At 38.3% G+C, this 14586-nt stretch overlaps 1 protein-coding gene across 4 annotated transcripts in view; it reads left to right on the top strand.

The window, feature by feature from the left end:
• ETV1 (ETS variant transcription factor 1) overlaps positions 1-14586 on the top strand; it is a 95206-nt gene that overhangs the window by 52973 nt on the left and 27647 nt on the right. For all 4 annotated transcript variants that reach the window (XM_042476255.1, XM_042476258.1, XM_042476254.1 and 1 more), the window contains 2 exons: positions 25-213; positions 4085-4332. In XM_042476255.1, coding sequence (XP_042332189.1) covers positions 25-213; positions 4085-4332 — 437 coding nt within the window. The remainder of the gene's footprint in view (positions 1-24; positions 214-4084; positions 4333-14586) is intronic.

Raw genomic sequence — 14586 nt, 5'->3', positions numbered from 1 at the left:
CATATCCCTTTATTTAACTGGTAGTGCCTATGATCAGAAGCCACAAGTGGGAATGAGGCCCTCCAACCCACCAACTCCGTCAAGCACTCCAGTTTCACCATTGCATCATGCATCCCCAAACTCAGCTCAGAATCCAAAACCTGACCGGGTTTTTCCTGCTCACCTGCCTCCATCCCAATCCATTCCAGAAAACGGCTTTCCTATGGATCACAGGTAAGAGAGAATTCTTCCCAGAATTCTTCCAGGATATGGGTCTTTGGTGGGTGTGCTGCTTGTTTTTTCTTTGCTTAGTGGTCACTACTGATAGGTCACCATCATCCATTATTTGCAATTAGTTGCACCTAAAATATTTGCACGATAACCTTGGGACTGTATATGCAGAAACAATAAGCACAACATAGGCAGAGATGTGAAAAGCCATGGGGAGAGTTCACATGACAGAAAAAAGTGAATTTCATTGAATACTTGTTTGTTCTGTGTTCCTGTCTCCCACAGATGAGACTTTAGTGGCTATCTGTGTGTCTGGGTGTCAAGAGAGAAGTGATTAATAAAAAAGGGAAGTCTTTAAGGATTGTGGGAGAATGGTGATGTCAGATACTATGATGAAGCAATCCCTCATTTGTGTTAGTTGTGTTCTACTTTAATGAATGTGGTGTCATATACTACAGATTCTGTGAAGTAATGGAAGTGAGACAGAAGGGACTGAGTGTATGGACACCCATAACGTATTTGCTTGGAACCAGTTTGATCATTAATGCACTTATATTGTCCAGTGCAACATGGTTAATAGGATGTTAACAATGTACTCATTTTTTTAAAAAAAAAGAGATTTCATTAAATTCTTTATAGACATGTTCTATAGACATTACTACTTGTTCTAAAAATTTGCATAGTATCCATTGAAAGGGTGTGGGTTTTTCCCCTTTGAGCCTTTTGAAATGCAACAGCTTAGGAAAAGGAAGTTAAGCTGCCAAAACAAACTATGTTCAAATAACTTTAGCTTGAGTGAAACCGCAAAAGCTAGAAAACTGAATTGAAGCTTCAGCTTCGTCCCTAAATCACCCTGCTTAGTTTTTGTATTTGAGGTCCTAAGGCAAAGCATTCATTGATTGAGCTCAATCTATTTTGCTTAACTTTTGCTGTGGCGATGTTTGAATTGTGATTATAATTGTTTATGCAAGCCTGATCAAACATTTACTTATTTGGTTATTTTCTAACCTGCCCCAAACATACTCAGGGAGCCAGTTCTGATGTAATACTGTGCATTCCCCTTCCCACTCACTCCCAAGCATGTAGAGGTGCATAGGTCCCCAACTAGCATACTGTTAATCAATTTATTTATTTATATATTTATACCATTATCGACCATGTAATTGTGAGTTATGGTCTCCATGTATACTTAACAACATGGAAAGATCACATCCTACCTAGCCCAGCATTCTCTGCCACAGTGGCCAAATAGATAACTATGAGGACCCTGTAGAGCACACATGAATTCAGAAGCATATCAGCAATTGGCATTGAGTTCCTCAGCCATACATAGTGGAGTGAGAGCCACAATTCTTTTAATATAATGAATAACCATTGCAAATAGTAGTCATTCATAGCTATATCCTCCTTTAATTTTTCAGCTTGCTTTCAAGCCATCCAAATTAATGGGCATCATTCCAATGACTGGATATCACAGGGAGGTGTCTAGTTAATCCACACTGTTGCTAAGTATTCCAGAAAAATACTACTTTACTACTTTGGACTGAGGGCCATGTAATATTGTGCAGTCTTAGTTGCCTGCCAGAAGCTCATGGGGAATGGAACCAGCCCAACTCACTTGGCAGGGAGTTCTGCTACAGAGAAGGCTTTGTCATATGTACTTACCAAGGTTGCCTCTCTGTGTGGTGGGACATGCAGCAGGGTCCACTGAGGATCTCATGCTCATATAGAAGGGTATAAGCTGTTGAGGGCTTTATAGGTCAAAAGCAGCACCTTGAGTTGAGCTTCGAAGTACAACTGAGAATCAGTGAGTTGGTTCAAGATCAATGTGGTCTCAAACACATACCTGATCTCACTGCTTCATTCTGCACAAGCTGTAACTTCCAAATACTTTCAAATGGTAGGAACATGTAAAATGCACTACAGCAGTCCAATCACGTGGTATGTTTTCTTCTAAGTATTGGAATAATTGCATAGTCATAATTTGTAGGTCTGACTCTATAAGTTTTGCTCATTGGGAGCTGCCTTCATAGGTTTCTGTTGGAAGTAGCAACTGCTGTGACACTTTTATTCAGCATTTCAGCTCTTATGCAATTGTATAACTGGGGATGTGGGAAAGCCTTATGGATAGGGAGCAGTGATATTAGAAGATGGGATAACTCCAAACAGTTAGCAAAATTTTGTGAATCACTGGCTTAGCAGGCCTATATCTTCAATAACACAGTTTGTAAAAAACACAAGTATGTGGAATATAAATGGCCCTAACAAGCACTAACAGGAATCAAAGCCACTTGTATAAACATATGGCTTGGTTCCATTGAAAGCTTCCAGTGCAAGTATTATTAACTTCCTTTGAGGTTTTACAATTGAGATTTTTTCTTATTTTAAATTCACTCCTTGACAGTTTTTAATGATAATTTCAACTTCTTTTCTCAACTAAAAGGGAAGGGGTGGAGGAAATGAATTCATTGCCAATATACTTAGCTGTTTCCCAATGTCATGAGCTTTTCTTTTCTAAATATGTAAGTGAACTGCAAAGGTATCAGTCCTTTTACAAAGGCATAGAATATTTTTAGCAGTCTGAAATAGATTTGCTTTCAGACTGTGTTATTTTCATCCTTTGGAATGAGTGACTAAAACATTACTGTGAATGAATCTATAGATTTAACTGAATCCAAGCAAATAATAATCATTTTAACAATACATATTGCTGCTCCAGTCCTATTTCTTCTATAGGCACATGCAGATTTGTATGAACTACATGTTACACACAAGGAAGTGTTGCACCCTATTATATGACTAATTATTTAGCATCAGAGAAGTGATCTGCCCTACCTTCATCTAACTTTACTTCCCCAAGTATAATCAGTCAGTGCAACTAGCCTAATAATTAATGGGGTTTTTTAAAAAGTTCTTCTCATTATTTACATTGAATCTTCTATCTAGCACGTGACAGCATAAAACACTATGAGTTGTTATATAATAAGCTAGCAGTCATAGTTTTTAAGGACTGATTATCAGGCTTGCCATTCCTTTTTTAATGGTGTCAGGTTTTTTCCTTCGCTGTACAGTTCAGGTAAATGATAATTTCAATTATTTTTTGGATTTAATGGCAAACCTGGAGAAGAAAATCCTTGAGGGGAGGGGAGCCAGTGATTGTCTGTGTAACCCAAAAGCATATTCAGTACCTTTTCTTGATAGACAAACAATACTTTGTCAATTATATGTGGACCAACTTTCAGAATGGGCATATTTGAAGAACTGTTTCTTTATAAATTGAGAAGCAAATAAGCCAGTGTGTGCCTGGAGATGTGTTTGTGAAAGGATCTGCCATGCTGTTCTATGCCCTCAGCCCTTTAAATCATATTTTTGTAATGCAGCTGAGATAAGAGTTGACTTCTCAAACTTAGCCATGGTTCTCATGCTTCATCTGAAGTTTCAACACTGAGTCTATAATAACTGAGTTTGTTTTTCTTTATATTTTCCTTTTTTTATTATTTTGGAATAAGTGTGTGGGGTGAAAGCTGTCAATTGGTGCTAGGAAAATAGTTAATCATGAAACTCTTCTCTGGGGGCAATTCTTCTTATTTAATTCTAGCCAAATGGTGCTTGTATTCTGTCTGATAGATTGATTAGTCAAGACATTACCATGTAAGAACAATGTAAGTGACTGTTTCTCTGTAGAAGGGTTTACATGCACCATGTTCACCACATTTCTGTTTCTCAACTTGTTATGAAAGTTCTTTCTCTTTTTCTCTCCTGAGATGCTCCACATTTTGTTTTTCACACTCCTTTGTTCCTTCCAGCCCCACGATTTTTCCTTCTGTTAGAATTGCTCTATTTCAAACTGAATTCTCTGTGTTTGATCTCCTAGATTCCGCCGTCAGCTCTCAGAACCTTGCAATTCATTTCCTCCTTTGCCCGCCATACCAAGGGAAGGCCGCCCGATGTACCAACGGCAAATGTCTGAGCCAAACATACCTTTCCCACCTCAAGGGTTTAAGCAGGAGTACCATGATCCAGTGTATGAACACAATGCCATGGTTGGCAATTCAGTCAGTCACAACTTCCCCCCTCCTCTGATGATTAAACAGGAGCCTAGAGATTTTGCATATGATTCAGGTAAGTGGAAGGCATTATTTCATTACTCTGTTGTTGTTGTTGTTGTCGTCGTCATGTGCCTTCAAACTGATACTCATATCCTTTTCTTGACATTGCTTTCCTCTGAGAGATTATGACTTACCCAAGATCACCCAGAGTGTTTCTATGGCTGAGTGAAGATTTGAACCCTGGTATCCCTGAGTCCTTGTTGAACACTTAAACCACATTGGCTCCCTTTCTTTTTTTTTTACTGCAGGATTGTACTTATTGAAGGGGATGTGCCTCACCAAAAAGCCACATAAAAAAGGATAACCTTTACATAAATCTGAATATTGCTTTGAGTTACCATGTTAAATGTATTGCTAGAAAGGGCTTTATCCATGTTATTAGCACTGGCTCATCCAACATTATCACTATCAGGGTGGATTTTAACTCCAGAAGAAGGTAGGTTTCTATATGTGATGTGATGCCATTGCTATCAAACTACCATAATTCTGGTTAGAAATGTAATCTAGCCTTTTACCGCAAACTGTGGTTTCTTCTGGACCTTCTGAACCCCGCTTCCAAGTGACAAAGGAAACAAATACATGGCAAACATCTCAGATGTTCTGGGGTCTGCTGTAATTTACATAGTGGTGTGGGTGTGTCTAAATATGCCACCTTTTGATTAATTTAAGGGAAAAACATACCTGAAATGTAGTTTTCTGTTAGATTTGTATTATTTTCTGTCACCTTCCACAAATAACAAGTTAAGTAAAAAGACATCTAGTTGATAATACTAATTTTCACAATATATAGGATAATGTATTATATTTTAAGGCAACCCTGAAGTAAGCCTGTTTGGTTGTGGTGCCTCAACTGTGGACTAATTGCTACAGGGAGACGTGATGTATTTCCCCACTGCAGTGGTTTTTGCACCAGCTCAAAATCTTTTCATTTCTGCAGCCATTTCAATCAGTTCATTTGGTCCATTATGTTGTTGCCTCTTCTGTTCTGATGCAGTGCTTTTGCAGATCATTTAATTTACTGTATTATATGTCATTTTAATCATATTTACACACTAATTATGGTAATATATCTGCAATAATGAATTTTAATCTTCAATCAATCAATCAATCAATCAATGGTAGGCCAAGAATCTTGGCTATGCTGCCAGGATTGAAGGGTCAATGGATAAGATTTCTGCCCCCCGCTCCCAATAAACAAATACCGTAAATAAATTTGGTGCTCCTTCTATTTTTGTTCTCTCTAAATAATCCACACATTTGCATGCACAAGATACGTATCTGTGGTCTTATTCCTCCACGGTCCTGCACTTGCTCACTCTTCTTTTTGCTCTTTTAGATGTAGTTCCTTGTGCACCAAGCCCAACAAAATTTTTAGAGAGGGAAGCAAAAAAACCACTAGGAGATTGTGAACTGGTTCTGGTCAGTGTGCATGAGAGAAGAAAACAGATCACTGGTTAGGATGAGAGCAAGCAATTGGGTATGAACAGGAGAGGGGCCTGTACTTGGAGGGCTCTGCCAGCTGTAGTGTCCGGGACCTCTGTCTAATTGTCTCTGTCTGACTTTAGTCTGAATTTAATACCTTATAATCATACTTTCAGTGTAATTACATGCTGGAAGCAAAACATTACACCTATCTGAGGAAGAAAAATGATTGTTTAACTTGAATCTGTAGATCATGATGGTTATACTTTCCTCTACACAGTTTTGTCTTGGCAGCTCCCTCCTGTCAGTTTTAGGAACAGGATTGGAACTTGTTCATTGTGGGGATAGGCAACAGAACTGTAGCACTTGCATAACACACAGTTACAACATTTTGATACTACCACGTCTCCATCCATTGGACTCCTGGGATTTGTAGTTCTGGGTGCAACTAGAGATCTCTGGCAGACCATTCTAAATATTTCATGAAAGTTCAGATCTTTGGATTTCATTGAATGAAAACCAATTAAATTCAGTGATAGTTAAAATGGTCTTGCAGTGGTATAACTGTGCATTGTTAAATGGCCCCTGGTCAGACAAAATACATAGGGTTAATATATAATCTCTTCCCTCAAAATTATTGGTGTAATTTTATTCATAAATCCCACTATTGTTTATTTGAATTTGCATTATCCTGATGCTTTTGGATGCCTGTCAAGATAGCTGAGGTGAATTACTCTGACAATCTTCTAATTTGACTTGTGACCTCAGTACCAGTTTATGAGTATGATATGTTTATTCCGCTTGAGAAAACATAGCACATGTGCCCATTTGTTCAGTCTAAGGAATAGGCAATGTGTTACAGGTTAAAGCTCTCAAGATGGGTTATTACCTGGTACAGATCATTTGTTCTGAAAGCTGAGTGTAGAGGACCTTATCTTCACAGCTGCTTCCCTAGCTTTACAGAAACTGTTGAACTGGTGCTTCTCACTGTCCACAAGATTTTTTCCCCCCAGTCTGTGCAAACACGGTTATTTGGCTTTCATGCCTACAAAGTATCCCTAATTGCTAAAATTGCCCTTTTAAACAAGAGTTTACTGATTTAAATGGTTCTTCTTTCTTAGCTTCTTTGGAGAAAGTCCTTGATTACCATCATAATAAAATTAAAAAAAATAAAATCTCTCTTAATCAGAGAACGTCAGTGTAATGTACAAGTTTCTCAACCCCTTTTTTATCCTCAGAACAGCCCTGTGAGGTAAACCTGATTAAATGGAAGCTCACTTGGTGGGCTTTATAGTTAAGTTGGTGACTACAACATGGATCTCCTCAGACCTGGTATGTCACTCTAACTAGTATAGTCCATTAATTATCTGTTGTATTTAAGTCTAATCTATGCCTATTCACTCAATGTTTTTTCATAAGACGTCATTTCAGTTTGACTTAGAGCATAGTCCCTGCTGATGTCATATAAGCCACCCACACAACAAACAACAACATCTTGCTCATTATCTGGAATAGGGGGATGACAAAGCTGCTATATAAGGAGGGAGGGAAGGATAAATAGATACATACATTCACACACAGACACTCATGATCTATTAGGTGTTTAGTAGATTTGTCTGTTACAATGAAAAAATATCTATTTGATGATATGACACTGATTGTATCATTTCTCTCTGTCCTTGCTCCCATTGGCAAGTTCATGTGTGAGTGTGTGACCACACTGTATACTGTATATATGTACAGTGGACCCTTGGTATCCACTGGGATATCCAGGACAGACTGGATTATATACCATGGCACAGTGAAATGGTGTCCCTTATTATATATTTTAAAAATATTTTCAAGCCGTGGATGGCCGAATCCATAGATAAAGAATCCATGAATATGGAAGGTCAACTGTTATGTTCATTGATATAGATATATTCCTCTCCAGTTATCTGTCTCTGACCCATGGATTGACCCAGAATTCATTTTGAATTTAAAGTAATTTCTTTGCAGAGAGGAATGTTTGTGCTGGTTTCCCATTCCTAGCATCAAAACTGATAGATAAGACTCAGTTGAGTTGTATTGTGATCCCCTATGCTGTGAAAGTGTCTCCATGTACACATGTTTCTTTCTTCTTGGGAATATGGTGGACATTCATTCCAATATGTTTTGTTTCTGATTCCTTTTCATGTTTCTGTTTTGCTGTTAAGTTCAGAAGTTGGTCCCTGTGCTCTTGCAGGAAAAGAATTAGTTCTAAAAATGAACTAGCATTGCAACTAGTGGCCATGAAAAATTAATTTGTGGCCTCAAAGTACTTTTTATTGGCATCAAAATCCCTGCATTTAAGTTCCAACATCTGTACACAACATAAATTGTAGTCAACAACTATGGTTTGATGGTATTTTGTCTTGTTGCCATCTGTTCTTCAAAAACCATATTTTTTCCTTGTCCTTGCTCTAAGTGTACATTAAATAAACCTTTTGGAGACATAATGCATTTGCCATTGAATCATTGATTTTATTATGCTTATGGATGTTTGGGGATAAGTTGCACTGAAAAAAGAGCTTGCATAATATTACTTTGCTGTCCAGATAAAAACCCAAGAAATCTGTTTTGCAAGATCATTACACTAAGATGTTCCTTCTGGGATATTTTGAAAGAGGCTCATAACTGCTGATTGCTTTTGAGCACTGTATTCTTACCGGTTTTGGAAATCTGGTGAATGAAAACCATTATTATGGAATGATTATAACTCTATTAAAACATGACATTAATTATGGCATCGGAAATGGCAGATCAATTAGTTGTAATTGTAATTGCAGGTATGCAATTTCTATTGCAGAATGTTGAGATAATGGAACATGGAAAGAAAGAGAAATGTCAACAGAGTAGAAGCTGTTTTATTTTTTCCACCCATCTGAGGAGCCATGCTGTGGGAAAATTAAGAAATATAAAATAAGGCAGAATCTTTGATTTGGCTAATTTCTACTGGAGAAGGAACACAAAAACTTTAAGTTACACAGAACTCTTTTGTTGAGGCGTTCTAATTCAGTAGCTTACATATTTTTTTAAAGCTACCTGAAGTTAGTATATTTAAAATAATGATTTACCAATACTGTATTTTTGTGTGTGTTAAGTAAAATTGTACTAACTAATGGATTACTGTTTTGTTTTCTGGGGGTGGGGGAAGGAGCAAGATATAAATAAAGCAATGAAGTAGAATAGACATAGGAACTAAACCTAGGAGTTTATCACACTGGGGTTAATTTTGGCATTAAAAAGAGATTAGAACACATTTAAAACATCCCGCAAATAAAGCAAAAATGGTGAGTAATTGCGTGAATGATTATCACACGCAATTGCACAAATAAAGTGATATTGGAAATGTATTGTCACTGAAATCCCAAAAGTAAAAAGATGTATGTTAATACTTCTTTGTGACGACTTTAATGGTGGGTTTTGTGCAACCTGTGAAATCGTTTCATGTAATTACGCGATTTTTCTAGGATATCCACAGGATAAACTCCCAATCTCCATCATGTGATAAACTCCCTTGAGTTATTAATTACCTTTCCTCATAACTTTAAAAATACTTGGCCATTATTTGACAAAATATGACAGGTCAGTTGACCTGCAAAATGTATACATTTATTTTAAAATACATTTATTTTAAAAGGTCCGGCTTCTTTATGAGCTTCACAAGAAAAAGGTATCCTAAGGTGCTACATAAAATACGAGAAATATAACAACAGTCTGTCACTTTTAAATGTACACAGATGGAGAACTGGGATTGTGGATCGAAGGAAGGCTAGGATCTCTGAAAACCATTTTTGAAGGTAGCTAAGAAGCTCCATACTTTACAGTGCTCCTCCCAGAATGCCATCCATGGCCATCAAAATGCCTGGTATGAGAGAAGCTCCTTTGAATTAAAAAAAAAAAAAAAGATAATAGGGTCAATATATCATTACCAAAATTTTGTAGAATATTATTCCGCCTTCCTCCCAGAACAAGGGATTCAAGGTGGCTTACAAATCTAAAACAGTTCAAGTTAAAACACTATAAAACATGCAAAATGCAAGTTTAAAAAACAGTTAAACCATTCAAACATTACATTATTAAAATTTAAAGTTTAAAACTCTTTAAAATAAAAACAAAATAGCATCCCTGTGATGCAAAATTCTGGTGGCATAGAAATGTCGCTGGAAGGACAGCAGGGACGGAGCCATCCTGGCATCCTTAAGGAGGGAGTTCCAGAGCTTGGGAGCAGCCACGGAAAAGGCCCTTTCTCTTGTTCCCACCAAACGCACCTGGGAGGGTAGTGGGAGATAATAGGAGAGTGCTAGATCTTATTTTGCATGCAAAAGGTCCCAGTTTAGTCCTGACATCTCCAGGTGAAGGAATCTGGTGGTGGGAAAGATTTCTGATGAAAACTCTGCAAAACTATTGCCATCAGACTATACAAGGCTTCCTATGTTTCTGCAGCATTGGCAGCTACCTTATATCAAACTATCTGTCCACCTAGTTCAGTATTATCGGCTTTGACATTCAATAGCTGGTACTGCTTCTTTTAAAAACAGAAGCTGAAGACACCAGAGATTGCTTCTACATGTTAAACCATATGCTCTACCACTAAGCTGTGGTGCCTTTTTAAAAGATTATGTATGAATACAGTTCATTATTTACAAAATGTTCACAGATATACATACTTCCAACATTGGTGAAGCTGAAGCTTATTAACTGGAGGAGTGCTATTTTAAATATGAGCAGAGAATGGTTTCTCCCTAGCCTTTCTGACCAAGTGTGATAGCAAAGAGTACGTTAAAGTTGGATAACCTTTGGTCCAGATGTTTTGTATTGCAACTCCTGTAATCTCATACCACTGACCACACCAGCTGAGATTCCTGAGAGATGAAGTCTAATAAACCTGGAGGACCATGTTTCCATAGCCTGTCTGTAGTATACAGCTCTTCTGTACATCAGACTTTGCCCAGATTAATTTGTGGTAGTTGTTATGTCTCCACTTTCCAACATATGATAAAATTATATAGTACAAATTTGTTTGTTTTAAGGCTTACCCATATTATGTTTAATTCTTCCTTATGTCTTTTCAGCCAAGGAGCAACTAAAATATCTTCCCAGAATTCTGAATTGTGGTTTGGAGGATAGAATGCAGTATGTTCTTTATTTATAAATGAAATAAAAGGAATAAAAGGAAACCAAATCTCCTGAAAATTAACATGAAAAACTGTGAAATTTGGCCAGTTCTTATTGAAAACAAACCAAAATCAATTCTCACCCTTCCTTAGTTTTGCTTTTTGAGCACCTGTTAATAAAATGACTTTCCACATATCTTGCAATAAGGCAGTACACTCATTAAGTGGTTAACAGTAACAATTAAGAACCTTTTCTCTCTGCTTTGTAATTGCTCCTGAAAAGTAAATCCTCCGTGTCAATGCTAACTGGGGGATTCTAGTAGTTGTTGTTCAAAAGTTTCCAAACTTTGGTTGAATGCACAACATAGAATTCTGATTCTTAACTTTGTCATTAGGAGTCATTCCTGGGTCAGCCCATGCTACATAAAGTAGTAGTTCTGTCAAACTCTGGCATGACACTGAAAACACTTCAGTTATTGCTTAAATAATGCTCTCAAAGACATGGGAGTGCCAATACACTTGATATTTCTATTGAGAAATCTATACTCAGAAGAAAAAGCCATTGTCAGAACAGAATATGGAGAAACAGAATGGTTCCCAATAGGAAAGGGAGTCAGGCAAGGCTGCATATTTTCATCATACTTTCTAAACTTGTAGGCAGAAAATAGCATGTAAAGAGCAGGGCAAGACTCAGAAGGAGTGATGATAGGAGGAAAGAAGATCAACCTAAGATATGTGGATGACACAGTATTACTAGTGGAAAACATCATTGACTTGGATCAATTACTATGGAAGGTCAAGGAAGAAAGTTACAAGGGAGTCTTGCTCCTGAACATTAAAAAATGACCACAGAGAATGTATATAAATCTGAATTAGACAATGAAGAAATTGAAATAGTCAAAGATTTTTTGTACATGGGATCAAACATCATCCAGAATGGACACTGAAGTCAAGAGATAGGAAGAAAACTAGGAATGGGAAGGGCAGCCATGAAAGAGCTAAACAGTAAATATATACAACTAAGCACTAAAATTAGAATCAGCCAAGCCATAGTATTCCCATTCAATATGTATGGATGTGAGAGCGGTACAGTGAAAAAATCAGATAAAAAGAAAATCAGCATATTTAAGATGTGGTGGTGGAGAAGACTGCTGAGAATACCATGGACAGCCAAAAAACAAATGACTCTTTGAATAGATCAAACTGGAAATACCGATAGGGGCCAAGATGATTAAATTGAGACCATCCTACTTTGGCCAAATCATGAGAAGGCACAACTCATTAGAAAAGACAATAATGCTGGGAAAGGTTTTGGGGTGAAGAATGAGAGGAAGACTGCACACTAGATGACTAGAGTTAATTGGGAAGGACACAGGCATGAGTCTTCAGGAAATGAGCAGAGCAGTGGAAACAGGAAGCCTTGCAGATGTCTCATCCACAGGGTTGCCATAAGTCAAAGTGAACTTGAGGGCAGCTGACAGCAACAACACCTATATAGAGCGAGTGTGACTTTGACTCTGGAGACCAGGATTTGATTCCCTGCTTGACCATGAAACCCACTGGGTGACCTTGGGCAAGTCACATGCTCTCAGCCCAAGAGGAAGACAATAGCAAACCTCCTCTGAACAAATCATGCCAAGAAAAGCCCATGATATGGCACCCTTATGGTCGCCATGAATCAGAAACGACTTGAAGGCACACAACAACAACAACAACAAGGGCTACTGAAATAGGTCCTAGTGTAGAGATGTGTATGGACTTCAATAACACATGTTATGTGGCTGTTTCCTCATATTAAGAAAGAATTTTGAAAGGGCAGGCTGGGTGGCTCCTAACTAGCTCCTTTCTTATTTCTCATCTGTGAAGAAAACGACAAATGGAGGATGAGACAACAGGCCCACAGGTGCCTTTAATCAGGGTGGAGGCAGAGCCATGGAAAAACTCTGAGGACATCCTGTTGGCTTAAAGCCTACACAGCTGTAAATCATTTGGCCAAAGCAATACAAAATGAAGTTGGAGGAGTGCTCATTGAGGCACTTGCAGCTCATATAAGAACTGCCTACACCTCCTTAGACAGGCTTATTTCATGCTTTGAGGACTCAAGACTAATACAGTCTCACTCTCAGATTATTAAACAACCAGAACTTAGATTTCAGTAAAGGTCTTAGATTTCACAAATGTGAACAATCCCTTGGCAGTTGGTAATATTCTTGATGGGTTGTCTCTGTTTCAAGAAAAATTTCAAGTAATCTTAAGATCTCCAGCAAATAAGCACACAGAGGGGCTTATAAACACACACATGATGCAAAGGACCAAAGGAGCACCTCAGAGCTGCGGTGCCACGGCTATCGTGGCCTTTCCAGGGCTCAAAAAGGAGCTGCTTTTTGCAGCTCCTTTTTGCACCCTGGGAAGGCCAGATGAATGCTGTGGTGTGTGGTTACTGCGGTCCCGATCTGGCACAGCTGGAGGCAGCAGCAGGCTGCCCCTTAAGGCCAGTCTGCACAGCCTCACAGTCTTCAGGGATTTCATGTGCCCATGTACATGGAGTTTAACATTGCTTATTTATCTTCAAAACAGCCTCTCTGAGCTGGTGTCTGCTTCACCCCTCCCCACTCCAATTCTCCATCTAAAACAAAGTTTAAAAGTTGATGTTACCAAGCTCATTCTTCACTTTTTATATGGCGGTATAACTCCATATGAAATCCGACTCTACTGCTGAGAGTGCTACATCATATCTAACAGGCAATAACTATGAAGTTTTGTCTCGCTCTCGGTTTTTGTCTTTCCCTCCCTCCCTTCCACCAGCCGAAAGAAATGGATAAAATATCCTCTGAATCTACTGTTACAGTAAGTGGCAGTGGCTAATGATTTGATTTGAGAATTGAGAATACAGTCTGGATTTACTCTTTGTGCATTAACGCAGGTCAAACGGACATCGGCTGCATTTTAAATCAGTAATGGAAGGCTGAAGCTTGTCTTAAACCAATCACATCAGCCTTACCAAAGACTGACTGATCCCTAGAGGCTAAGCCCAGTAAGCAAAGCTTTTATATGAATGGAGCCTGGAGTTTCATTCATAAAATGGATGCTGGAGGGGAGGGGAAAGAAATGCACACATTGGAATGTCCATTTATACAGAGCTGAAGGGTGTAGTGTTCCCTCAGCTGCTGCTCTCGCTGGTTGACTTGAAGCAATGATTAATGCTTGCTGGCCTCCTCTGCATGTAATGTGACACCATTTATGGCCTTGGTGTGTTTCTAATGTATGGTGAATGAGAAGGCTACATTCTCCAATCAGAAACATAAACAGGAACTGGTTGGTCTGAATTCCATTCAAATATGTCACTTCAGCCAAGCTGTGTTTGTAGAACTTAATTTTTTATAGACAGAGAACAGGGTGGAAGAAGAAGTTAAAGCAGGTTTTTTTTGTCTTGTTTTGTTTTTTGCAGCCAAGGCTCACTAAAAGGAGAGCAATCTCTCTCTCTCTCTCTCATTTTTTGTGCAGTTCCTTATAAAGTGCAACATAGCCTGCATATACTGTAATTTAAAAACAATCCCCAATATTACAGCAATAAATGTAACATGTTAAAACAGGCATGTCACAATTTTGCAGCCATTTCCCCAGAAAAACACAAGAGCCTTTTTGTGTGTGCATGGTTCTGGTGTCAACAAGAGCAACAAGAAGTCACCCCCCGCCAATGGAGGCTG

Source organism: Sceloporus undulatus, chromosome 6, assembly GCF_019175285.1.
Source record: "Sceloporus undulatus isolate JIND9_A2432 ecotype Alabama chromosome 6, SceUnd_v1.1, whole genome shotgun sequence".
Taxonomy (NCBI): Eukaryota; Metazoa; Chordata; class Lepidosauria; order Squamata; family Phrynosomatidae; genus Sceloporus; species Sceloporus undulatus.
The sequence above is the reverse complement of the archived record's forward strand: the minus strand, read 5'-3'. Positions and strand labels throughout refer to the sequence as shown.